This window comes from Anolis carolinensis, chromosome 6 (assembly GCF_035594765.1).
Source record: "Anolis carolinensis isolate JA03-04 chromosome 6, rAnoCar3.1.pri, whole genome shotgun sequence".
NCBI classification, from domain to species: domain Eukaryota; kingdom Metazoa; phylum Chordata; class Lepidosauria; order Squamata; family Dactyloidae; genus Anolis; species Anolis carolinensis.
Genome location: NC_085846.1, coordinates 22,658,557 through 22,685,289, shown reverse-complemented (window position 1 = coordinate 22,685,289; position 26,733 = coordinate 22,658,557). Strand labels below are relative to the sequence as shown.

Here is a 26,733-nt window from a genome sequence, read left to right as displayed (position 1 = left end):
TCTGTATTGCTCTCAGAGGCGCTTATCCAGTTAAGCAAGTTCCTGCAGTGGGTGTGGTGAGACTGCCAGAGGGTTGGATTTTAAAGGTGTCTCTGTTGCGTGATATCTGACTTACTCATTCTAGGCAAGAGAGGCACCGGCAAAACAACCTGGAGACTCCGGCTCCAACGTGGCACTAGCGGTGCCTCCCTGGTCCGCTCCATGGCCAATTCCAACCAGAAAGACCAGGTACTGTGGCCTCTGGACTGCTTCTGTTTGGCTGCTAGTCAAAACTGTTCGCCTGGAGTAATGAGGCTCCCTGAGAGTTTTTTCCCGCTCATTCCTAAATCTTCGGTTTTTCCTTAGGCATGGATCCCCAAACTCTTCAAGAAGAAAATCTGCACAACATTTATAGAGCAACCAGGTGAACCAGGGTGAGTAAAGCCTACCCCGCTCCTCTTTGCACAAAATTCAGATAGGAGTAAGTTCCGGGTTCTCCCAAAGCATGTACGGTATTTTCACTTAGCCGCCTCCTTTGCCTTATTGCCACCTGTCCCTGCAGCTATGCAGATGTAGATATGATTTACAAATTTCTCCATGTCAAGAGACTTCAGAATGATTTATAATAAATTAAACTATCAGTTTAGCATGGTTTGAATTCAGCAGTGAAGAAGCATTCCAACCTATTTTCCATGTCTCCAGCTGTGGAAGAACTCTTATGGGCATCAGACTCTCTGTTTATATATTAAACTGTTTCAAATTGGCAATTTGATTTATTCTCTGTCATCCCACTTATTCAGCAGATTTCAATTGTCCCAGTTTTCCCTTTCTCCTCTCGCTTTCCTCCTTTCCCATCAGCTTCAGTTGCTGCAGAAGTAGAGGAGTAAGGTGTAAAACCTTTCCCTTCCCAGTAGGCTCAGGAAAAAGCAAACTGCTACAGTCTCTCCTGGCTTGTGTATTATTTTCATTAATAACTTTTGCCTTCTTGACTACATTCTGAGGTTGCTTGGCTATATCTGTCCCAGTTTCATCCGAGAACTTTTGAAAGGTGTGCTTATATTATCCTCCACAATCTTTTCATTTCCATGCAAGTACATTTCTGTGTGACATGACTGGTCCCCAAAATTCAGTTGTGATGCTGAAAACAACTTACTACATCAGCAGTTTGTTCCACAGTTCTGCTTCATCCACTTTTGGAGACACTATGTTGCTGTAAACTCCAATGGGTGGACTTCAAGTTTGTGACAGTGAAAAAAAGAAAACCTTTTAATGGAGTTGTGTGTTTTCCGGGCTGTACAGCTATGTTCCAGAAGTATTCTCTCCTAACGTTTCACCCACACCATGGCAGGCATCCTCAGAGGTTGTGCCTGCCATAGATGTGCGCGAAACGTCAGGAGAGAATACTTCTAGAACATGGCCATACAGCCCGGAAAACACACAACAACCTCGTGATCCCGGCCATGAAAGCCTTCGACAACACTTTAAATGGAGTTGTCTGAGATCTATGCATTAAAATATGAACATGAAATCTCTATGTTTTTATTAATTTTGTATGCCACCCAGCCTGTGCCAGTGTGGAAGTCTTCGTAGTAACCATGGATCTGTGGCCACAGAAGATGCCTTTGGAGCAGCCATTGTTAGCAAATGGGACTCAGCCCAACACACCACAGAGGGACCCACTGATGCCTATGGTGAGGTGGAGTTTGTGGGGGCTGGCCGCAGGCCTAGCAAGGTGAGTTTTATCAAAAGACAAGGCTAAATGAATTAATTGTATGAGTAAGGAGAAATTATGAGAAGAACTGTTATGCATCAACAAAGGTATTATAGTCAAGGCAACATTGCCGACTGGCATTGACAACAGCCTTTCCCAATGAGATCATCTCCAGATTTGTTGGACTACACCTCTCAAGATACCAATAGTCATGCTGATTTGTTTTGGTGGGAATTGTAAACCAAAGTATCTGCAGTAAAGAGGCTGATGTTTAATACAAGGGGGAAGGCACTGTATATTTTGGAGTAACCTAATACTAGTATTTGGGGCAATCTGAGTCATGGTCTGAGGACTTTCTTCCGAACCCTGTCCCAAACACCGCTTGTTCTCTCCACTGCAGTTCATTCGTCTGTCAGACACATCTGACCCTGCAGCTGCCTATGCCCTGGTAACACACACCTGGAAAATCCCACGCCCCAACTTGGTAGTGTCTGTGGTGGGCGGTGAAGGTGAGGTGCGTGTGAGGGCCTGGCTTAAGGATGTGTTAAGAAAAGGACTGGTGAAAGCTGCCCAGAGCACAGGTAAGGCAAGATCCTTTGGTCCTGTTTTCATTCTACTCCTCTACACTTTCAACATGGACATTTCTGATGTTATCAAAATTGAAACCTATGGACATTGTCCTAAGTGTTTAGCATAATCAATGAATGCTTTGATGAATGGACGAATAATTAAATGAATGAATATGTATATGATTCTGACATTTCTTATTGTAGTAGTCTGGATCCCTTTCTACAAGATATAGATAACTGGAGTAATTTACATGCAAATTGACTTTGTGAATGTTGCTTTATGAGGCTCTGTGTGCACAAATTTGGAACTGCCCAGCCAAATGATCATATCTTGGTTTATTGAGCTATGCATTACCTTTCACCTGCAAACATAACCTCTCCACTCCTTTTGCACCACACAGTAATCAAACCAACCAGGACATCTCCAATTACAGTAATCATAAAGGTAAAGGTAAAGGTTTATCCTTGACATTAAGTCTAGTCGTGTCTGACTCTAGGGGGGGGGGGGGTGCTCATCTCCACCACTGAGAAGGCCCTTTCTCTTGTCGCCACCAACCATACTTGTGACGGTGACGGGAGCGACAGAAGGGCCATCCTGCAGATCTTAGGGTCTATGCTTGTTCATAGGGGAAAATACGGTTGCGAAGATAGGCAGGACCCACACCGTTTAGGCCTTTGTAGATGATAACCTGCACTTCAAACTGGGACCGGAAACTTATCGGCATTAGAATGTAACATGACAGATTACTTATTTAATATATATAAATCCTAGCCCACATATCTCTATCCCACATCTCTAGCATTCCAACCAATTCGAACCCAGATTTCTATTGGAAATAACTGCACCCAGTCTCTGGGCACATATCCCTTTGGAAATAAATGGCAATCATAACCTTATTGACAAGGAAAAATGATGCCATATCCATTTGGCAAATGTGAACATGAACATGTAGAGACCCCCTTTTGAAAACCACTAGTCATAAGCATTTGTATTACATTTTTTAAAAACTCACAAAGTCCCAACCGTTGTGTGCCATTGTAATCCGTTCCAATTAAGGCTGTGGCTGGGTTCTGCTGGATCGCCGAATTTTCCCAAATTGCAAACATAATTCTGCACATCCCTACTCTCTAGGGATCTCTAGGTCCTCCAATGCAACTCCAGCCTTGAAAGACCTAGAGGTTCCTAGAGAGAACATATTAATCAAATCCGTAAATAATCAAATCCGCAAAAGTTAAACCCATAAACGTGGGAGGCCAATTGTAATTCTTTTCTCCTTATCTACAAGTGCTTGGTTCCAGTTTGCGCAGGATTCTTTCTTGGTTTACTGCAGTTCAATGTCATCCAGCTATGAAGGCAAATAAAGTAAGGGAGGAACAAGAAAGGAAAAGATGGGAGAGTATTGACTGCCACTTTTTTGTGCTGTGTGTATACAGAGAAAATATCAAAAGCTGTTGGGGTGTTTGCACCATGGGCGTTTCTATGCATGCATCAGTGCTTTTGTTAAGGTGTACTTTTGTGACATACAATTTCACACATTGCAGTGATTGTATACTGTGGAAGTTATATATGCTTTGGTATCTATATCTGAGTTATTAATGCATGTAGCAATGCTTTGGATAGTTTCATATTGCCATTTTTTATTGTGATTTAATAATATAATGTAAGTTATGTTGTTTGTAGTTTGCTTCCAAGGCCATTCTGACTTATGACAACCTTTGGCAAGATTTATTCAGAAGTGGTTTGCCTTGAGAGAATTCATGAAGTTTGATACCACTTTAACTGTCATAGCTCAGTGCTATGGAATCCCAGGATTTCATGACGCACCAGCAGTCTTTGGCCAGAGCATTGAGCCATGGAAGTTAAAATGACATCAAACTGTTTTAATTCTACAGTGTAGATGCACCCTGTGATGTGCCTAAGATCACCCGGTGGGTTTCCATAGGTCATCAGGGATTTTAACCATGATCACCAAAGCCATAGCCCAGTGTTCAAACTACTACACCATACTAGCTGTAATGTCTGCTTTCACCCCACCTTGTCAGAAGCTTTGAGTCCCAGATTTAGAAGATAAACAAATATTTTTAAAAGGACATGTTTTTGTGACCCAAACAATTTCACAAGTTGAGGCAAGTTTGTCTTGTGAAGGACATAATGCTTTCAAAGTAAATTTCCATGCATGGTTGAAAGGAGTTATGGATACTGTGTATTCCTTTCTAGATGTGCAGATTTTCTTCTTGTTGTCTCTCTGTTTTTGAAGCAGTGTGTAAGTATTGCATGTGCATGAAGCGTGTTTCTAGCTGTGTAAAAGAAACACCTTCTAAAATGCACATTTAATTCCTGGACGTGGATGGTTTACAGTCTGTAAAGTACCTTCGCCCATTCAGTGGGTCTATATATAGTTTGCAGTAGAAGGAGGGGGTAAAATACACAGAGGGATGTTTGAGGGCTGGTCCTCCTCTGTGTACTTAGTGAGATAAGCAGTTTATGTATGGGTAGTAAGGGAGCACTTTGTTCAATAGGTGTGTCTCAAAGTGAAATGATTGTCATTCATTTTTTAAAAATTGCCAATACATCCACCACAGATTAGTTATAATAGCAAGCCTCATTAGAAGAGGATATGAAGAAGGTCCAGGAAGTAGCCAGTTTGTGAAACTGTCAAATGAAAATGTTTTATTTCCAAATATATGCCTTATGTACATTCATGGAGCCCCCGATGGCGCAGTGGATTAAACTGCTGAGCTGCTAAACTTGCTGACTGAAAGGTCACAGGTTTGAATCTAGGGAGTGGGGTGAGATCACGCTATTTGCCCCAGCTTCTGCCAACCTAGCAGTTCAAAAACTTGCAAATGTGAGTAGCTCAATAGGTACCGCTCCCGTGGGAAGGTAATGAAACTCCATGCAGTCATGCTGGCCACATGACCTTGGAGGTGTCTATGGACAACGCTGGCTCTTTGGCTTAGAAATCGAGATGAGCACCAACCCCCAGAGTCAGACACGACTAGACTTAATGTCAGGGGAAAACCTTTACCTTTACCTACGTTCATCATTCTGTAAAAGATGGTACCTATACCATGACTGTGTGCTTCCACTACTTTTCTTTGTCCCATACAGGGGCCTGGATTATGACAGGTGGGCTCCATGCTGGCGTCGGCCGCCACGTTGGCGAAGCAGTGAGGGACCACACTACGGCCAGTACCAACCCCAGCACGCATGTGGTGGCCATGGGCATCGCCCCGTGGGGCATTGTGGAGCAGCGCCGTAGTCTTGTGAACCCCAAGGTACAGGGAATACACAGCTTGAGCATCCCTTATTTGGAACTCTGAAATCTGAAACCCTCAAATCCAAAATAGTCCACATTGGTGGCTGAGATAGTCACACCCTTGCTTTTTGATGGTTCAATGAAACAAACTTTGTTTCATGCTCAACATTATTCAAAATATTTCATAAATTACCTTCAGGCTATGTGCATAATTCTGAAATTATTTGTATAGGGTGAATGTCATGTTTAAGCCTGAATCCCACTTCCAGGATATCTCATTATGCATATACTGTATAGGCAAATACAAGTATTCCAAAATCTGAGGCGGGAGGCAAGAGGGATCTTAAATCCCAAAAACCTGAAGGGGCAAAATAGTCAAAGTGGAAAGTGCTGGTGACTGCAATGAAGACACAGTCAGGCCCTATTTACATTGACCATTTAATGACATTTGAACTGCATTATATGGTCAGAATAGACATATATAACGCAGTGCACTGTAGTTAAATTAAATTATAAGAGTCTACACTGACCATAATGCAGTTTGATCTGAATTAAATAGTCAGAGATTAATGACAACTGCTGAAATTTTAGCTGGCTGCTCAAGTTCAAGCATTTTAGTCTTTCTTTTAGTCACTGTATATGCAAATACGGGAAGTGTTGCCCCAAGAAAGGCAAAGCAGGATTTGGCAGAACCCAGAGCAGTCAAGATGCCTGAAACAGTCACAACCCAGATGTTTTGACAGAGTGAAAATGAGCTTCATGATGGGCTTTGCTGTTAGTATGGCAGCTGGTGCACTGTTTGTACATCTTCTTGCCTCAGGATTAGCATGAGAGGACGAGAATTGATTGATGGGTGGCATTGGCAAAACCATGATGGAGAATGGAGGAACATTTGGGACATTTATGGCAATTGTCATGGGAATCCAATGTTAGCCTGACCCTTTTAAACCAAGAAGACTAGTCAAAGTCTTTTTGTGTAATACAATAAAAGTCATTGCACCAGAGGAGAGTATGTGCAAATACTAGTATTCCAATATTTTTAAAAATTAGAAATCGAAAAGACTTCTAGTCCCAAACATTTTGGATAAAGTAGAATCAACCTGAGGGGACGAAGAAGTGAAAAGAGTGACTGCTGGTGACTGCAAAGCAGACACACAAAGATTAATGATGTTTGTTGAAATTTTGGCTGGATGTGAGATAACTTTCTAGCCTTTCCTGTATTCACTCCTTCCTTTTATTTCACCTTAAGGGTTTGTTCCCAGCACGTTACCAACGAACTGCACCTAAGAGTCCCTTCTGTCCTCTGGATGCCAACCACTCTGCTTTCTTCTTGGTGGACAATGGGACAGAAGGCAGGGCAGGTGGTGAGACCTCCTTCCGTGCCCGCCTGGAGCGCTACATTGCCCAGCAGAAAGTAGGAGCTGGAGGTGAGACAATTTGCTATGTCTATATACTGTGATTCTGTCCTCCTTTGCTTACCACAGTTACTCTAACTTGCTTCCCAGAAATCATTCTGTGGGTTGTATCCAGATAGGGATTTTCTTGAACAGTCACACTGCTTCATTCATAGATTTTCATAACTTCACTTAATTCCCCCATCTTAACTCCAACAGGTTGTGGGAGTATTGAGATTCCTGTCTTGGTGATGCTTATCAGTGGAGATTCATCCATGTTCAAGGTAATGAGTGAGGGATTCTGTGAAGGCTGTTGGAAGAGGTTGGGACACAAATACAGAACTAGCAACTACATGTGTGAATAGATGCAGATGGCAGGATGTGTGAGCACAAAGAAGAACTACTGGAAATAGAGGGAGGGTATGTCCATGTATGCAGGCAACAGGGCAAAGTCTATTGTAAGGCAGAGAATTGGCCTGGAGTGTCAAGAAATGGCAGCAACTTGTCAGTTGTTATAGTAGTAGTAGTAGTAGTAGTAGTAGTAGTAGTAGTAGTATTGCTTTTTTACTGCCAGCATCAGAGAGAAACACATGTGGGCTACCTGCCACATGTGCTTAAATGAAGTAGTCAGCTTTGGGTACCCTGCATTTTCATTTGGTGCTTCCAGGAGGGAGGACTGTTTGCTGCTTCTCATTCTGGTACAGCACAATGTTTTTGGCCAGTCACAGTGGACAACCACAGAAAGTATGACCAGTTGAGAAGAACCTGTTGATGAGTGCAGTATGGAGAAGGACTAGGGACCCAAATGTAAAGTAGAAACCTCAGAAAGGGACAATTCGATAATGGTTCATGCCAAATATAGTTGGCTTTCTACATTTGCAGGTCTTACTTTTGCAGATTTGATTAATATGTTCTCTCTAGGGATCTCTAGGTCCTCTAGCACAACTCTCTGGTCAACTTCTGATGGACTCTATTGTCAATGTCCCCTGTAAGCTGAACACAGAATCGCATTGGAGGATCTAGAGACCTCTAAAGAGGTGTTCTCTCTAGAAATCAACAGATTTCTAGAGAATCATGATGTGATCTGCATGACTGGAGGAAGTTGTCCATCAGAGTCATGCTGGAAGACCTAAGGATTCTAGAGAAGTGTTCTTTCAAGTAAGCATTTGTTCACTTTTGCAAGAACCCTGCACCTCTAACCCAAGCAACTGCCTTGTTCTCTTCCCCAGCGTGTGTCTGAGGCTGTTCATGCCTCTATCCCCTGCCTGCTGCTGGCAGGAACTGGAGGAGCGGCTGACTGCTTAGCTGAGTTACTGGAAGAGACACAGCCTGGAGAATCCCTGAAGACACTGGCAATGAAGAAGATGCAGGGGAAGTTTCCTGACAATGAACTGGAGCAGTTGGCAGAGGAGGTGAGCTCTCCAGCCCCTCTTTGTCTCTGCCACTACCTATGCTGTCCATTTCTCACTTTGCTGTATCAGAAACACTCGAAATTAATTCAGATTTCTTTCTATTCCATTTGAACATCTGAAACTTTTCTTCCATAGCTATGGATAACTCACTAGTCTTCTTCAGTTACTAAGTGGGCATGCGTTGATTTCTCTCTGGTCAGAAAACTCTGATCTCCCCACCTCTAAGCAATTTCTAACAATTTCTCCATTGTTTACATTACCAGGTGGAGCGTATTGGGGCTCTGAGGGAATTGGTGACTGTTTATTCAGATCAAGAAGGTTTAGAGGAGTTTGAGACCATTCTACTCAAAGCCTTGGTGAAAGGTAGGAATCCTTCCACATATATTTAGTTGGAACCTGACTTCATGTTTTTCACTACTGGGCTAAACATGTGTTCAGTGCTATCCTGTTTCTATTCTGAATGAAAATGTCCTTGAGTGGGAAGATGTGGGAAGACATGATGTCCTTTTTTCCTCACTCCACCCTCAGTCTGCCCATACAAGGGACTGGGGCAAGCCAATGTTAATGGTGTCACTCTCCTTTTTCTTTCTTCCTGACAGCTTGTAGGCGCTCAAGTGAGGCCACCTCCTACTTGGATGAGCTGCGTTTGGCTGTGGCCTGGAACCGGGTGGACATTGCCAGCACTGAGCTCTTCCGTGGTGACATTCTCTGGGATGTGAGTCTACAAGGGAAGGGACAGGAAGAAATAAATACTCTCTCCCTCTCCCCCCTTTACTCCCCTCGCTAATGACATTATTAACTCTCGAGTTCTACGTGTTGTTGCTTTTTCTTCACAGTTAGGCTTGTGAGAAAGATGGGCCAAGAGAGACTTGAAATAGCCTCCACTATACAACCATATCATAAATGCACTTTAAAAGTAGATGAATATGATGTAGAGTACTATTAGCTAGGAACTAACATGGAGAACAATGTTTTAAATCGATAAAAGGATGGAGAGTCAGGACTGTGTAGGGGAAATCCTTTGTTTGGGGAGTGCAGTTGTTCAGCCCAAATCCCTTTCCAGAAAGCATGGTGACTGTACCCCTGACTTTCTGAATAGCACTTTGATCCAAAATGGGGGGAAACTGACTTGTGAAGACTACTGTTACCAGAATCCCAAATCAGCATGGCCACTGAAGGATTAAAGTAGTCATTAACCCCCAAAAGTAATATTTCCAAACTCTAGCAGTGACAATCCAGTGACTCCCATCAGTTATTTTCATGAATTGTATGCTTGGACTTCTGCATCCATGACTTCTGCATCCACAAATTAGACAATCCACAGTTTGAAGATAGATAGATAGATAGATAGATAGATAGATAGATATCCAAAATGTAAACACTGATTCTATCATTTTATAAAAGAGGGCAATAGTGCTTTGCCACTGCGCAAAATGGAACTTGAGCATCCACAGATTTTGCTACACATGGAGGGAGATCCTGGAAACAAACCCCAGCAGATGCTCAATGTTTACTGTACAACCATTTCTTCCTCACTCCTCACCATTGCATCTCTTTTGTCTATCATTCATATTCTACAATTTGCTGCAGCCCCGCCTGCTAGAGGATCCGATGCGGGATGCCTTGCTAGGAGACCGCCCTGCCTTGGTGCGCCTGTTTGTGGAAAATGGCTTGGATGTTGGACAGTTCCTGACATGGAAACAGCTAGAGTTCCTGTACGCAGGGGCCCCTGAGGCCTCCTTGCTGCACCAGCTTCTGGAGCGACGCCATGGGATAGTCTCTGAGTCCTCCTCTCCCCCTGAATATCTGCTAGTGGAACGATCTCTGCCCGATTTCCACTTGCCCCAAGTGGCCCATGTCCTGCATGAGCTGTTGGGAGATGTCTGTGGTCCCTTTTATGCTGGACTCCACCCTGATGGTCACAAAGGGACAGGGGTAAGTCAGGTCTGATGGAAGACCATGGATAGTGGCAAAGTGATTCTGGAGGCAGGGATAATGTGAAGAGAAATTTATGTTTTTTGGAGAACATATCCCAGAAAACTTCATGAAGTAGAATTAGGGGCCATGTTGAAATTCTGGGAGTTGTAATCCAAAAAGAAAATATGTGAAAATTGGCTTCAGGATGCTCTTTTAGTCAATATATGCACAATTAATTGACATAATTCATTTGGAGCATTACATTTCCATTGTCTCAGCAAACATTGGACTGTTGCATCACCTTGGGTCTTGAGCAAGCAGCAAGGTGTGATATAAATTAATCTTTTATCAGCTAATCAATCAATCAAATGTTGTTGAGGTAAAAATTGAGATGTATATTTTCTTAACTTGTAAATATTGGATTGTATTTGATACCTGAGGTAAAATAATTTTCTGATTGTTAATACTTGCCTTTTCCCTTTTTCCTGTTCCAAGATCAAAGGGGCAATACCCAATGGAGATGCTACATACCTCAATGAACTTTCACCAAATCCTTGGACCGATCTGTTTATATGGGCTGTGCTGCTGAACCGTAGAGAGATGGCAATGTATTTCTGGGAAATGGTGTGTATGATGATGATAGAGAGATAGATAGAGATAGATATGATTATGATGATTTTAAATATGCAAGATGTCCATTAGGACAACAAACAAGTTTAAAAAAGGACTGTAGAGCTATCCCACCACAGTTGTGGTTTAGACTTTTGTAGATTTGATTATTCATGGATTTGATCAAAAAACATTCTCTCCAGAATTCTCTAGGTCCTTTTGATGACTCTATAGTCAACTTCCTTCTGCCAATCATGCTTGAGAACCTAGAGAGAACATCTCTTTAGGAATGTGGTCAGATTCCAGTGAACACATTGCCTAATCTTACATAATCCAACCCACACAACTGTGTTGAACTTCAGTTGGCTATGGTAAATTACTGCAAACATTTATTTAGATTTTATGTCACTATATAATTCTTGTTTGATTCTATCTGACTATATTGGTTTAATTTATCAATGTTGTGTTCAATTCACCGATATTAGTTTTAATGTAGTGTTAGGTTTTTAACACTGTTTTCATATGTTGGGATTTTATGACAATATCTATCTGTTTTATGAACACATTGAATGTATGCCATTGTTGGAATCTGCCCTGAGTCCCTTTGGGGAGATAGGGCAGAATAGAAGTAAAGTTGTTATCATCATCATCATCATCATCATCATCATCATCATCATCATCATCTTGATGATTCTTTGTTCAAGATAATATGATGTAGTGACCCACTCCTGGCTTGACCTGATTATGAAGGTTTTTTTTAAGGGCTCCGTGCTTGTTTTCTACCCCCAGTGATGTTTTCTGGTTTCCTTCCATCACAGGCACCTGATGCAGTGGCTGGGGCTTTGGCGGCTGCTCGCATGCTTCGAGAGCTTTCTCACCTGGAGACAGAGGCTGAGGAAGAGGCAGCCATGAAGGATTTGGCAATGCGCTTTGAAAATCTGGCTATAGGTGTGTAAGGTGGGAAAAGAAAAAAGAGAGAGAAAAATATTGAGAAAGAAACGAGAGACTAGTTGTCTCCATTACTCTAAAGGTAACATTCTAGATCAGAGTTTCTCAACATCTGGCCCTGTTCCCTCCAAGATTTCACAGTTGAAAACTGGGACTCGTGTGGCCAAATAATCTCAGAGTGTGATCAACATGGTAAAATTAATGAATAAGATAGAACAGAAAACTATGAGACGCTGCTGCAGTTTGCTGAGCTTACTGGGAAAGGCAAATGCTGCTGCTTATTCTCTTTCCCATCAGTTCAGCTAACTGCAAACTGTTTTTGTATTTTGAACTAAATTTTCAATGGTTGAATAAACTGAGAACAAAGGGAGAAAATGGGAGGAAGAGAGAAAAACAGACATTATAAAAGCAACTTTAAAAGTGGAGTGACAGAGTTAAGATAGTCCTGGCCAAATTGGACAGTTGGACGGTATGCAGCCCTCCAAATAGACTTGCTGTTTAGTTTAAGATTGTTCTCTCTCTGCCTTCTATAGTTCACTGCTCTGTGACATGAGTACATATAAATATCAATTTAAAAGTGATCATGAGAATGTAGGAAAGCATTTTGCTCATTTGTACTGCATCTGCAGTTAAATTCCCATATTGGCAACAACTTGTCAATAAGGATGTCAACTGTGGTATAACAAGAGGTTCTTTTAAATTATTGACAGTACAAATAAAATGTCTCTGCTTTCTGTTCTTCCCTTGCCCTTCATCTCCAGGAGTATTTGGTGAATGTTACCGCAATGGTGAGCCACGGGCCTATAAACTACTGGTCCGTCGTTCTCATCTTTGGGGTGGAGCCACTGTCCTCCAATTGGCTCACGAGGCTGATGCCCGTCTTTTTTTTGCTCATGATGGTGTTCAGGTAGGACCCTATGAGACAATTATCTTTATTAGGTCAACTGAAATATTTTTGCACACATACTCAAGATCATCCTTAAGTGGGAACAGTAGTTTCAAGCATTTTAGACATGAAAGAGAATGACGAAAATTGGGAAGAATAGTGAAGCTGAATGCCCCAAGCTCACACAGTGATGGTTGTTTCCTCTATTCTGTCCACAGTCCCTGCTTACCCAGAATTGGTGGGGAGAGATGGAGCGAAACACTTCAGTTTGGCAGCTCCTCTTGACTTTCTTTTGCCCTCCTCTCATTTTTACAAGCTTCATCACATTCAGGTGGGTGCCACTGGCATAATTTGCTTCAACAGTATTGGGTGCAACATTAGGAGACAGGAGTTTGGGGTTTGTTTATTTCTGACCATTAGAAGTGTGCTTTGGAGTCATTTCTGATCTATGACAACCTTGAGACAAACCTTTCACAGGGCTTTCCAATATTTCCTCAGAGGCTGTGTTTGACTTGCCCAGGACCATCCAGTGGGTTTCTATGGACAAGCATAGTTTCAAGCCCTGATCTCCAGGGTTCTGTCTAATATCTAAACCAGTGGTTCTCAACCTGTGGGTCCCCAGATGTTTTGGTCTTCAACTCCCAGAAATCCTAACAGCTGGTAAACTGGCTGAGATTTCTGGGAGTTGTAGGCCAAAACACCTGGGGACCACTGGTTAAGAACCACTGACCTAAACCAATATACCATTACTGATGCCAAACCAGGACTAACCAGGATTACCTGGCTACCTGTATTCCTTTGCTGGGTCACAAAGGGAGAAATTAATTCCACACTCAAGTTATCAACCCTTCCCAGTCCTGCCTAACCTTTGAAAACCTTTGAAAACTCAATACAAAATCCAGGACCACTTTGATATATTGTGCTACAGCTCCCACTATGCTTCTGCTACATTGGGTAATGACATTGCCAGATACATCTCGGTATTTCTGAAGATCTTCAGGTTGTGGGAGAATGTTCTCTAAAATTGGGCTGAAGATGTCTTCATTTAAGGATCACAAAGGTGATCAGGATGAATATTATAAAAGGGGGAATAGAAGTGGGATGAAGAAATTTAGTAGCCTTAAACCTGTTTGCTCAAAACATGAGTGTGACTTCACGTTTTTACAGGAACATGGATGATGACCTTCGTCTGGATCCCTCGAGCCCACTTGAACTGGACAGCCTTGACACAGATGTGAAAAGTACCATCAGGGACATGTATTCTGAGTAGGGGAAAATAGTCATACTTTGGGGAAGGTGGGTTGGAAGGAGAGAAGCAGAGGGGGGCATAACTTGTAGGATTGTGATCACATTGGGCCTTGTAGGAAGCAGGATAAAACCCTGGAAAGTATAATAATACTATCGTTATCATTGATAACAATGGCAACCCTTGTGCCGGCTGGACTGCTGACCTAAAGGTTGGGTTGCTGACATGAAGGTTGGTGGTTCGAATCCTTGAGACGAAGTGAGCTTCCATCTGTCAGCTCTAGCTGAGAAGCCTCCCAGCAGGATGGTAACACATCCGGGATCTCCTGGGTAACGTCTTTGTAGACGGCCAGTTCTTTCACACCAGAAGTGACTTACAGTAAATTCTCAAGTCGCATCTGATACGATTAAAAAGAATTGCACTATGTAACATGATTTTTGTTCCTGGGTTATAAATGTCATTTCCTCATTGGTTCTATCATAAAAACATGGGAAAAGTTTATTAAGCTGCAAAAACGTTTTTGTGGGACATCCTTCAGCACATTTTGCTACAGTTTTCAATGAATTTCTCGTCTCAACCAATTCAATTCAGTTTATAGTAGCTATAAAAACAAAATTTATAGAGGAGAGCAACTAATTTCAAAGTTAGGCATTTACAATTAAACAGGAACTAATACTTTCAAATCAGGAACAGATTTTTTTTTTTTCAAATGTTGTTACATAGTTTAATTTGTTCCACCCGTTCACTCAGCCCCCGGTGGTGCAATGGGTTAAACCCTTGTGCTGGCAGGATGGCTGACTTAAAGGTTAGGTTGCTGACCTGAAGGTTGCTGGTTCAAATCCAGAGAGAGCAAGGATGAGCTCCCTCTGTCAGCTCCAGCTCCCCATGCGGGGACATGAGAGAAGCCTCCCACAAGGATGGTCAAAACATCAAAACATCCGGGTGTCCCCTGGGCAACATCCTTGCAGATGGCCAATTCTTTCACACAGAAACGATTTACAGTTTCTCAAGTCGCTCCTGACACCTTCAGTTTATTTAGTTATTTAATTTATATCCTGTCTTTTTTGCATTGTGGGATTTAAAGTAGCTTGCAATCATTTAAAACACAGTGGAACTCAAATACTATCAATGCAAACATTAAAACATAGTTAAGTCATTGTTTTATTTTTAAAACCATTAACAAATTTAAAATATATTAGGCCCTCTACTTGGGAGCGGGCAGCTCAAGAGTAAAAACTTCTGCTGGAACCTGGCCCATAAAATTACCCAGGAAAATGAATAACTGGCAATTACGGTAGTCCCAAAGAGTTATTCTTTGTGGCTTGAAGAATCTGATCTTACAGCTTTTTTGTCCTGATGGATGGGAAGATGTATAATCAGATTTCATGCTTATAAGTTTTTTTTGTTGTTGTTGTTGTTTTTTGCCACAATACACAGAATGCCCCAGCAAAAGTGTAGCCAGTGCCCATAGGGAATCGTGGTCCCGAAAAATGACTTGTTATCCAAAGGAGTGGTGGGCAGTGTCCTGTGGAGTTCACCTCTATAGACCTCTTTTACCTACAGCAGAGATTATGTATATGTGTTTTAATTTGTCTTGGGATTTACCCATATGCGGGCAAATTATTGCATGAATTAGTTGACTCAAATTAATAGGCAAATCAATTTAAGAGATCTTTTGTTGAGGTGGACCCTCACTCACTGATGCCCTTTTCACCCCCTCCTCACTGTCCCAGCGATACAGAGCCTCCTTCCCCACCCTCCCCACCTTCTCCACTTTCCATTCGCCAGTTCTGGTTGCGTCGCTGGCGTCAGTTCTGGGTGGCTCCTGTGACAGCATTCCTGAGCAACGTGGTGATGTACCTGCTCTTCCTCTTCCTCTTCTCCTACGTCTTGCTGTTGGATTTCGACCCCCCACCTCCCAAAGGCCCATCGGGCACAGAGATCTTCTTGTACGTCTGGGTCTTCACGCTGGTCTGTGAGGAGGTGCGTCAGGGCTGCTTTGTGGGTCCCCACCCGATACGGCAGCGAATACGCCTTTACTTCCAGGACACGTGGAACCAGCTGGACATCACGGCCCTCCTGCTCTTCATGATAGGACTGGTGTGCAGGTGGGAAGAAGAACTCTGTTGCTTTTATGCCACCAACTTGTGGTTAAAGTAAAGGTGCCTCTTATCAGTGCGAGGCTTCCCATAGCACTGGGACATAATTAAAGTTATATCCTTAATTATAAAGCACCTTGAATGCGATTGCAATGTTAGAGATTAATAAGTAAATATCATAGTAGAGTAGATAGAATGAGTGACATTGTTTCTGCTCTCTTTCTGTATGATATGATTTCACAGGCTGCTCCCACAGTCTTATGAGTCTGGACGCACCATCCTATGCCTGGATTTCATGGTCTTCACCCTTCGTCTCATCCACATCTTTGCTGTCAACAAACAGCTGGGGCCCAAGATGATTATTGTTGGCAGGATGGTGAGCAGACATATGTGTGGACATTGGCCTTATTAGTGGGGCACACGGGGTTCAGACCATACTGGGTAATATCATCAGAAGGAGTGACACCAAATGTCTGTCTATAATTTTTTGTGTACTGTTCAGCTAAAGTTTATTAGTATATTTTAGTAAAAATGATAAAATAATAATACTAATAATAATAACAACAACAGGATTTTTCTGAAGCTGGTGGTTTAGCCCGTTGTGCTAAGCCCAATGTAGCAGAATATGTATACACAAACATCCCTCTTTGTGTAGCAGCAAGAAAAGTGGAAGCACAGAAGAGTAAATTGTTATTTTTAAACAACCTTTACTCTACCTTAATATTTCTGCAGATGAAGGATGTCTTCCTCTTCCTCTTCTTCCTTGGGGTCTGGCTGGTGGCCTATGGGGTCACCACAGAGGGGCTGCTCCTACCTCATGATCGGCGTCTCCCCTGGATATTCCGGCGTGTCTTTTACCGACCTTATTTGCAAATCTTTGGACAGATCCCGCTTGATGAAATTGACGGTGCGTATTTGACAGTGGCGGCAGCAGCATCCATTCTCAATTTGCAAAGGCTTTGGGCTGCCATGTCTTGAAAATAACTGTATAAAATGAGGCTATTTAAGTTCGTACTTTGGCAATAATTCTTACCAGTCCCCTGGGAGCTGGCAGTGGAGTGATAAGAAGTTGTATTTCTATACTTGGCATGGAGGAGAGGGCTTCTCTTCTCTAGGAGCTTATATGATTTCTATTCACAAGAAGGGGACAGACACTTCTATTACTTCTCCAGCTCTAACAGCTTCAGAAAATAGAGAAACATTCCGGGAATTAAATTCTGTTCCATTTGGGTTGAAGAGAGGATGGGAAATGAAGTTTTAATTCTGTTCAGTTCTTCAAATTTCTATCTCTTCTACCAGCCAGGGTGATGGGGCTCATGCTTAAGTATAGAATTGGGATAGCAATGTGAAAGATAAATAAAAGGGTAATCAAAAACATCAAGGAGCTAGATGAGGGCAAAAGAATTGTCTCAGAATAAAGAATAGAGAACAGATGCAGAAACAAGATAGGAGATATAAGGGTACTGGAAGTACCAAGGGAATAATATAAGGAACACCACATAATAGATGGAAGTCGATTTTAATAAATGTGTGTTTTGGTCATGTAAAAAAAAATCAAGGAGCTGATCGTGTGTGTGTGTGTGTGTGTGTGTTTTTATTTTTATTTTTTTAAGTATTTAGGGGTCTTTATAGTTGGGGAAATGGAAGGTGATTATTGTTTGGGTCAATATGATAGGGATTTATATCTCATGAATAATGTAACCCTCCACTTTGTTTTTGTCTTTTGCCTCCCAGCTGCTCTGATTGCGGCATCAAACTGCACCTATGATCCTGTGGCCATCGTGATGGAGAACGCACAGCCCTGCACCAACACGTATGCCAACTGGCTGGTGCTCATTCTCCTTGTGGTCTTCCTTCTTGTAGCCAACATACTGCTTCTCAATTTGCTCATTGCCATGTTCAGGTATCACTGTTGTTGTTGAATGAGTTTTTGGAGTGAATATATAATCAAGTGAATATGCTGTACCACAGTGCATTGTATAAGGTCTTTATGTATGACATGAATGCATTAAACTATAAACACAGGAAGGTGCCTGATGCCAAGTCAGACCATTGGTTCAGCTATTCGAGTACTTCATGCTGTGACCTGTAATAGTTCTCCATAGTCTCATTTGTTTAATTTATATCCCACTTTTCTCCCATATGGGACCCAAGGAGGTTTGGACTGTTTGTAAATACAAAATATCGTAGCTTAATCTATAATGCAAAACCCTCATCTCCAGAGTCATCGTTCAACTTTCACACTGCATAGCGCACTGATTCTTGCACCTGCCTATTCTTTATGTAAATCTTTATTCAGCATTTCCTTTTCTTGCTCCCTCATAGCTATACATTTTCCAAGGTGCAAGGCAACAGTGACATCTATTGGAAATCCCAGCGCTACAACCTGATTCTGGAGTATCACAGCCGCCCAGCATTGGCCCCACCTTTCATCCTGATCAGCCATCTCCACCTTTTCTTCAAGCGCCATATCCGCAAGGTGCAGTCGGCCAAGGGACGCCACTTCTGTGAGTGCAGCAGGGAAGGGAATGCTATTGTTCAGAATGTTTCCAAGAAGGCAGTCATGTTAGTCTCTTATAAGTAACATAATGCATTTGACTGGACAGGGTGCATCGACACCTTAGGGTTTATGCAGTTTGGCACCACATTCCTTCTCTTCACACGGCCCTTTCGGAGTGTGCTGTGGTGCCTCCTCCCCACACCACACGGTGGGGTCCAGGGTGCGGGGTCCAGATGGGGCACGTTGTCCATCACAGTTTCTGCCATCACATGGCAAAGAGGGAAAGAAAGTGTAAGTATGTTCATTGGAGCTGCCCAAACAATGCTTTCCTCCCCGTAGTGGTGGAGGAAACCACTTTGGGAATAATGTGGGCAGCGTCTGCCATGCACCGTGTGTTGGCACACGGTAGGCCCCGTCCAAGCTGCACATAAAAGCAGCAAAACAAGGCAAAAATGCCGCATGTGAAAAGGTCTTTTAACTGCCACGGCTGAATGCTGTAGAATCCTGGGTGTTGTGGTTTTATAAGGGCTTTAGCTTTTTCTACCAAAAAGGCTGCCATCTCATCAAACTATAACTCCTAGGATTCCTTATCATTGAACACTGTCAGGTAAAGTACAGACTGAATTAATTCTATAGCGTAGACTCTCTGCCGCTTCCAATGGGCTGGCCGGAGCTGACAGGAGGACATTATATTGCCTGGAGGACATTATATTGAGAGATGGCTGACTTGGGGCATTTATGAATGCAGTGAAATATTTTCCCTAATATATGTCTTCCTCACATGAAGTTTTTTGTTCTTTCTTTTGCCCTGGGTCCAACTGTTTGTTCCGACACAGTGCTGGAACTTTCTGAGGCTCAAGATGGACGGCTGCTCACCTGGGAATCAGTGCAGAAAGAAAATTACTTAGTCACTCAGGCTCGGCAGAAACGCGATGAAGACACAGAGCGGCTTCGGCGAACCTCCCAAAAGTAAGATTGAGATGTAGAAGCTAGGAGTAGGATGGGATGACAGGAAAAATCAAGTGAAAATGATCTGTTTCTGCCCATTGTCAGTTTTTAGTGTTTTATACATGCATTCCTTCCCATTCCTGTATAAATTGTGAACTTTGAACAAAGCAATATCCACAGACCTTTCCATTTATACAGAAATATGTCAACTCTTTTCTCATAAAATATGCATTTCTCTCTAAGTATCCACACTTTAAGGGACTTGATCCTAAAACGCACAGGCAAAATTCTGATAAGTAGTTATGAGTTCATAACCAACAGATACAGTACGACCTCTGTACCTGCATCTCACAAAATACGTCCTTTTAAAGTATTTCCTATGTCCTCCAGCACAACGCTATGGTGACTTCTAATAGAAGTTATTCATTTCAATAAGGTTTGCTGTTATCCATGGTTTTCTACATCCACAGTAAGTTAAAGAATCTATTGCCTGCAGATACGGGGTTTTTACTGTACACACTTATCACGGTTTTATGTTAATAATAATAATAATAATAATAATAATAATAATAATAATAATAATAATAACAACTTTATTCTTGTACCCCGCCCCATCTCCCCAAAGGGACTCGGGGCAGCTTACATGGGGCCATGCCCAAACACAACAATATAATAACAATAGCAAGACAATAAAACAAATTACTCAACAATAAAACATCAGCATCAATAAAACAGTCATAAAAGGTCAACATACAAAATAAAATGTTAGAAAACAGGAGATGAATACACGGATCTGGGCCAATCCCTATATAACCTTTATTCATGATCTCTTCAAAGTAGTTGATCAATCCACTTCCTCTTATATGACAAATCCACAGCACAAGGGGGAATTCTGACAGGATCCTTACTCTTTCCATTACACCGGAGGTTGCTCACAAGAGGAGGTGGGAACATTGGTTAGCTTTTCCCCAGTCAACAAGAGAATAGACCTCCACTGATTGTGGTGGCTGCTACATTTTTAAAGGGCATTAAGGATCTTTGAGGCAAGTGAGTTTATAAGGTACAATCTCAGGCATCCTTATAGGAGGTAGGAAAGTGACTTCCAGTTTGGCACATGCTAGAGTGGAGAGAACCGTTTTGGTAATAATCACCTCACTCCTATCACCTTGCAGAGTTGATCAGGTTTTGAAGCAGCTTTCCGAGATCAAGGAATCAGAGCGACGTTTGAGAACCCTTGAGACACAGGTATGAGGGAGGGAGGGGGATGACTGTGATTTGCCCGTACATGATACAGTAAAGGCCTTTTAGTAGTGATGTGCATTTGTATGAAATCGCTATCCATTTTGTTTTGTTTCATTAATTCCATTCCGTTTTTGTTTCTGTTTGCCACTTCTGAAAATGGGACCCTATCCGAATGGGATTTTTGTCTCGCGTCTGAAAAAAATGAAAAATTTCAGACCATTGGTGGCAAGGGTAAAGTTTCCAAGGTTTACACACGCCTCAGTTTTAGGGCCAGAGGGGTGAAAATCGCCATACATGGAAGGCATATCGACCCCTTTTAGCCCACCAACTTTTAAAAGATTTTCTAAAGAAAAGCAGAAGACCAACAGTTTTTTTCCTTTGAAAAATATTTGTTTGTTTGTTTGTTTGTTTTAAAAAAAACAATACTACCCAGAGGGAGAAAAAAGAGGGGTTTTAAACAAAGAATTAAGATAAAAGATTTAAAGATTTTAAAATATTACAGTATACCAAATAGAAGCTACAGAGGTCCCCTTCTTTGGGGGCAGCCGCCCCATTAAATACTCTGGCAACATCAGTTTCATTGGCCTCTGATTGGCCAAAATCTCCAAACATCACCTCCTCCTCTTCTGACACATGCAGAAGAACTCCCTGGGCCGCATGAGGAAAGCCATGCGGCCAAAAACCAAACAAAGAAACAGAAACTGTGCAACTTTTCTTTCGTTTCACATTTTGTTTCATCCAAAAATGGGCTCTTTTGTTTCGTGCCATCTGAATGGATGGTATGAAACAAATACTGTAATGAAACAAATGGAACAAATATCGCACGCACCTCTACCTTTTAGAGAGAAAGAAATAATGGGCACTATACCTAAAGATAGTAAGATAAGCCTGGAATGTTATTGGTTAGTTACCGGTACATTCTTGGAGGAAAGAGGAGTGAAAGGAAAGGAAGACACCTCTGTGATAGGAAAAGTGAAATTAGATTACACAAGAGAAGAGGAGAAATCTAGGTAGTCCTAGGTGTATTTCTCTAGTGTTCCTTGTAGAAACTCAGTCCTTAGTGCAAGTGTTGTTGGATTTTTCTGGCTGTGAACTATTTGTGATAGAATAGGGAGGAAATCAGTGACCAAGATACACAAAGGTCTTTTCTACACTGCCATATACAATCCAGATTATATGCTTTGAACTGGATTATATGGCAGTGTAGACTCATATAATCCAGATCAAAGCAGATAATGCGGATTATGTGGAAGGGGGACCAAAATGATAGTCTCTGGAAAATGAGGACAGGCAGTCAAGTTGATTCATAAAGAACAGGAAAAGAAACGGAACCACATTTTTGTTGAGGACCCAACAGGATATGTTCCCCCCATCTCACTTCTTATCCTATACTTACTTTGACTAGATGGAGTACTGCACCAGTGTCCTGTCTTGGATGGTTGATGTCTTGGCTCAAAGTGACATGGCAAAGGGGAGGCAGGCTCCTCCCACTCGGAAGAAGGGTATGTAATAATAATAATAATAATAATAATAATAATAATAATAATAATAATAATAATATTCCTATATCCTGCCTCCATCTCCCTGAAGGGACTCGGGCCAGCTTACAGACGACATAAGGTGCCGAAAAACAACATAAAAGTGAACACGGTATAAAATACAATAAAATAAAACACATGTAAGATATAAAACATCAATTCAGATGAGTGGACTTTACAAATATTGACTATGTATATCATGAGTACTAAAATACAATACTATTAATGTACATCACTCTGTGTGCATGTTTGCAGGTATTAACAGGATGCTTGTCCATTTATATGAGTTTAATTAGACATTATGCAGTATTCTCCATAAGATAAACATAGATATGAAGAAGACTGCACTACTCGAGAATGAGGAGCAAAGGGTGCTGTCTCCTCTATCTTATTCAACATTGCCTACATTGTCTGGCAGCTGCTTCCAGTGTTTTCAGATCATAGAATTTAATTCCTGACGTCCTTTCTACATCCAGATTATCTGCTTTGAACTGGATTATATGGCAATGTAGACTAATCCAGTTCAAATCAGATGTCTGAGGCCCCTTCTACACTCTCCTTATATCCCAAGATCTGATCCCAGCTTATCTGCTTTGAACTGGATTATATGAGTCTACACTGCCATATAATCTGGGATAATCAGATAATCTGGGGTCCGATCCTAGGGTATAAGGACAGTGTAGAAGGGGCCTGAGAGAGGCCACAAGAGCTATCTAGTCCAAATCATGCCATGCAGGAATACACAACTACAGCACTCTTGAAATCATCCTTCCATTTAGGCCCCTTTTACACTGCCATATAATCTATTTAAAGCATTATCTGCTTTAAATAGGATTATATGTCTACACTGCCATATAATCCATTTCAAAGCAGATAATCTGAATTGTATATGGCTGCGTAGAAAGGGCCTCAGTGAGGCTTATATAATGTATAAATTTAGCCTGGTTAGTCCACAAAAGGTGCAATTCTTCCAATGGGATATTTTTCCATTCACATGTTGGTCTCTTTTCTTGCAGACTGAACTTCTTGAAGGACTAGCATTTACTCAGGAGAGGTAAATTGCTCTTGCATCTGGCCACTTACAAAATCTCAGGCATATCTCATTGTCAGAAGACTGTGGAAACCAGACAGACATCAGGCTGCCAATGGCTTTGCCACAAACACTTATGAAGAAACGGGACAGTTTGTGCCATCTGTAGCAATCTATCCATCAGGATTTCAGGGCTACATTGCCCTGCACAGAAAAAGAGTTACATCTCCCTACTGCACTCCTATCCCCACTGAATTTTTAAACCGTTGTGTGTGAAAAAAGCAAAAGCAAAATGCCTCATGTGCTTTTGCCAATGGAAGGGCAATTTTACAATGTTTTTGGGCTGTTTTAGGCCCAGGAAATAAGCACTTTTCAAATCACCAAGTTGACTTAGAGCCATATGGACTCTAGCCCTGATTAAAGACATTTAGAATCAAATACCTCCACTTGAAACCAAACATGAAAAAAAAACTACAGGATCGTTCTTTGTGTATTGCTGATGGACAATTCTAAACATCTCATGTTTGGACAGAAGGAAGGACCAAACCCGGAGGCTATGAAGTAACTGCTGCTGCTTCCAGGTTCAACTCACCTGCAAGAACCCTGTCTCTCACTCATAGTTTCCATTTCTGCAATCAAAACAAGAGTGATCTAACACCTCTAAAGGCTGCTGTGCGAATGAATGTGATATAGACAATTTAAAAGAATAACTCAACATGACAGCAGTTCAAATGAATAAATATGTATCTTTGTTTGCTTAACTTTTGTTAGATTTTCTTGGATAAATGCAATATTTATCTTTGTGTAATATGAATGAGAATGACTGAGGATATAAGAACATACACCTTTGTGCTCAGAAAGTATCCAGTTCAGTGCCTGGTGTCTCCTGTAAGAAGTAGACATACTAGATGAAGGAAAGTCAGAAATATAAGATGAACCCTGCTGGATCAGATCAAAGGTCTACACAGCAGAGCATTTTGTTTCCCAGGGGTGAGCCAGATGTCTCAATGGAAAGCCGAAAAGGTGGGACAAGGACAAAGCATATGCAGCTCAAACCATGTCCAAGGCCCTTGTGTGTAGTGTGAACCACACCAGGCCAGTCTTTCCCAATCTGATGACCTCTAAGGACTCTTCCACACAGCCATATAACCCAGAATATCAAGGCAGATAATCCACAATGCTTTGAACTGGGTAATCTGAGTCCACACTGCCATATAACCCAGTTCAAAGCAGATAATGTGGGATTTTATATAGCTATGTGGAAGGGCTTTAATGTATTGGACTGCAACATCCCATGTTGGGAGAATATCTGATTAGGGAAAGCTAGAGTGCACAATTGCTGGATCATTGGTTTAACCTAGGCCCCTTCTACACAGCTGTATAAAATCCACAATGAACTGGATTATATGGCAGTGTGGACTCAGATAACCCAGTTTAAAGCAGATATTGTGGATTATCTGCCTTGATATGGCTGTGTAGAAGGGCCCTTAAAATCATAGAATAATAGACTTGGAAGAGACCATAAGGGCCATCTAGTCAAACCCCTTGCCACAATCAAGCACAATCAAAGCACCCCGACAGATGGCCATCCAGAATCTGCTTAAAAGCCTCCAAGGAAGGAGCTTCCACCACACTCCAAGGCAGAGAGTTACACTGCTGAACAAATCTTATGGTCAGGAAGTTCTTCCAAATGTTCAGGTGTAATTTCCTTTCCTGTAGTTTGAACCCATTGCTCCAAATCCTAGGCCCCTTCCAAACAGTAGTCCATGCCTTAGTTACATCCCGTATGGATTACTGTAACACACTGTACATGGGGCTGCCTCTGAAGAGTGCTCGGAAACTTCCACTGGCCCAAAGAGCTGCAGCCAGGTTGCTGACGAGCTGGCTACAAGGAACGGACAACTGGCTGCTAGTCTGTTTCCAGGCACAATTCAAAGTGCTGGTTATGATCTTTAAAACACTAGACAGTTCAGGTCCAGGCTATTTGCTGACAGCATCTCCTTGTACGAACCTGCCCGGGTCCTGAGATCTTCAAGAGAGGCCCTTCTCTCGGTCCCACCTCCATCTCAAGCTTGGTTGGTGGGAACGAGAGAGCGGACCTTCTTGGTGGCTGCCCCTTGACTTTGGATGCCTCTTCCCTGCTGTCCTTCCGGCAGCAGGATAAAACCTTTTTATTCAGACAGGCATTTAAGATGAAGATGTTTAAGTCAGGGGTGCTGAGGTTTATATGCTTTTATGTTTTAACTTGAATGTTTTTTAATATTAATGATGTTTAAATATTTGTATATTGTATATTTTGAGTTGTATTGTAATACTTTTAATTGTGTACCATTTTGAGTTTCTGTATGGAGAGAGAAGGTGGGATACAAATAAACATAATAATAATAATAATAATAATAATAATAATAATAATCATAGAATCATAGAATAGTAGAGTTGGAAGAGACCTCATGGGCCATCCAGTCCAACCCCCTGCCAAGAAGCAGGAAATCGCATTCAAAGCACCCCCGGCAGATGGCCATACAGCCTCTGCTTAAAAGCCTCCAAAGAAGGAGCCTCTACCACGGCTCGGGGGAGAGAGTTCCACTGTCGAACAGCTCTCACTGTGAGGAAGTTCTTCCTGATGTTCAGGTGGAATCTCCTTTCCTGTAGTTTGAAGCCATTGTTCCGCGTCCTAGTCTGCAGGGCAACAGAATAATAATAATAATAATAATAATAATAATAATAATAATAATAATAATTTGGAAGTCCCACAGTATCTTTGCGTGCTCATTTTCCAATACTTTTGAACTGGTGGGATCACAAACCTGCAAAAGTATTGGAAAATGAGCATGCAAAGATACTGTGGGACTTCCGAATCCAGACTGACAAAGTTCTGGAACACAACACACCAGACATCACAGTTGTGGAAAAGAAAAAGGTTTGGATCATTGATGTCGCCATCCCAGGTGACAGTCGCATTGACGAAAAACAACAGGAAAAACTCAGCGGCTATCAGGACCTCAAGATTGAACTTCAAAGACTCTGGCAGAAACCAGTGCAGGTGGTCCCGGTGGTGACTGGCACATTGGGTGCCGTGCCAAAAGATCTCAGCCGGCATTTGGAAACAATAGACATTGACAAAATCACGATCTGCCAACTGCAAAAGGCCACCCTACTGGGATCTGCACGCATCATCCAAAAATACATCACACAGTCCTAGACACTTGGGAAGTGTTCAACTTGTGATTTTGTGATATGAAATCCAGCATATCTATCTTGTTTGCTGTGTCATAATAAAATAATAATAATAATATAGTGACACCATTTTATGGCCATAGAGAATGGCAGTCTAGAGTGGTTTCAAGGCCGCCCGAAAGGTCACATGAGTTTCGACTCCAAGCCACCCTTTGCTGATGCGCAAAACCGAGTCATTTCAGTCTCTCACTGCCTATAGATATGAAAA

At 41.9% G+C, this 26,733-nt stretch overlaps 1 protein-coding gene across 1 annotated transcript; it reads left to right on the top strand.

The window, feature by feature from the left end:
* Positions 1–48: 48 nt before the first annotated feature.
* trpm4 (transient receptor potential cation channel subfamily M member 4) lies at positions 49–24,049 on the top strand. Its single transcript, XM_016994646.2, has 25 exons — positions 49–228; positions 346–413; positions 1,543–1,711; positions 2,091–2,271; positions 5,372–5,538; positions 6,769–6,946; positions 7,133–7,197; positions 8,143–8,325; positions 8,589–8,688; positions 8,925–9,040; positions 9,916–10,260; positions 10,738–10,866; positions 11,670–11,799; positions 12,561–12,706; positions 12,904–13,016; positions 13,853–13,951; positions 15,665–16,039; positions 16,274–16,406; positions 16,763–16,937; positions 17,765–17,933; positions 18,356–18,537; positions 19,367–19,499; positions 20,651–20,723; positions 22,126–22,222; positions 23,275–24,049. Exons 1-25 carry the CDS (start codon positions 202–204, stop codon positions 23,277–23,279), a joined length of 3,558 nt encoding a protein of 1,185 aa, XP_016850135.2. The 5' UTR covers positions 49–201; the 3' UTR covers positions 23,280–24,049.
* The last annotated feature ends 2,684 nt before the right edge of the window (positions 24,050–26,733 follow it).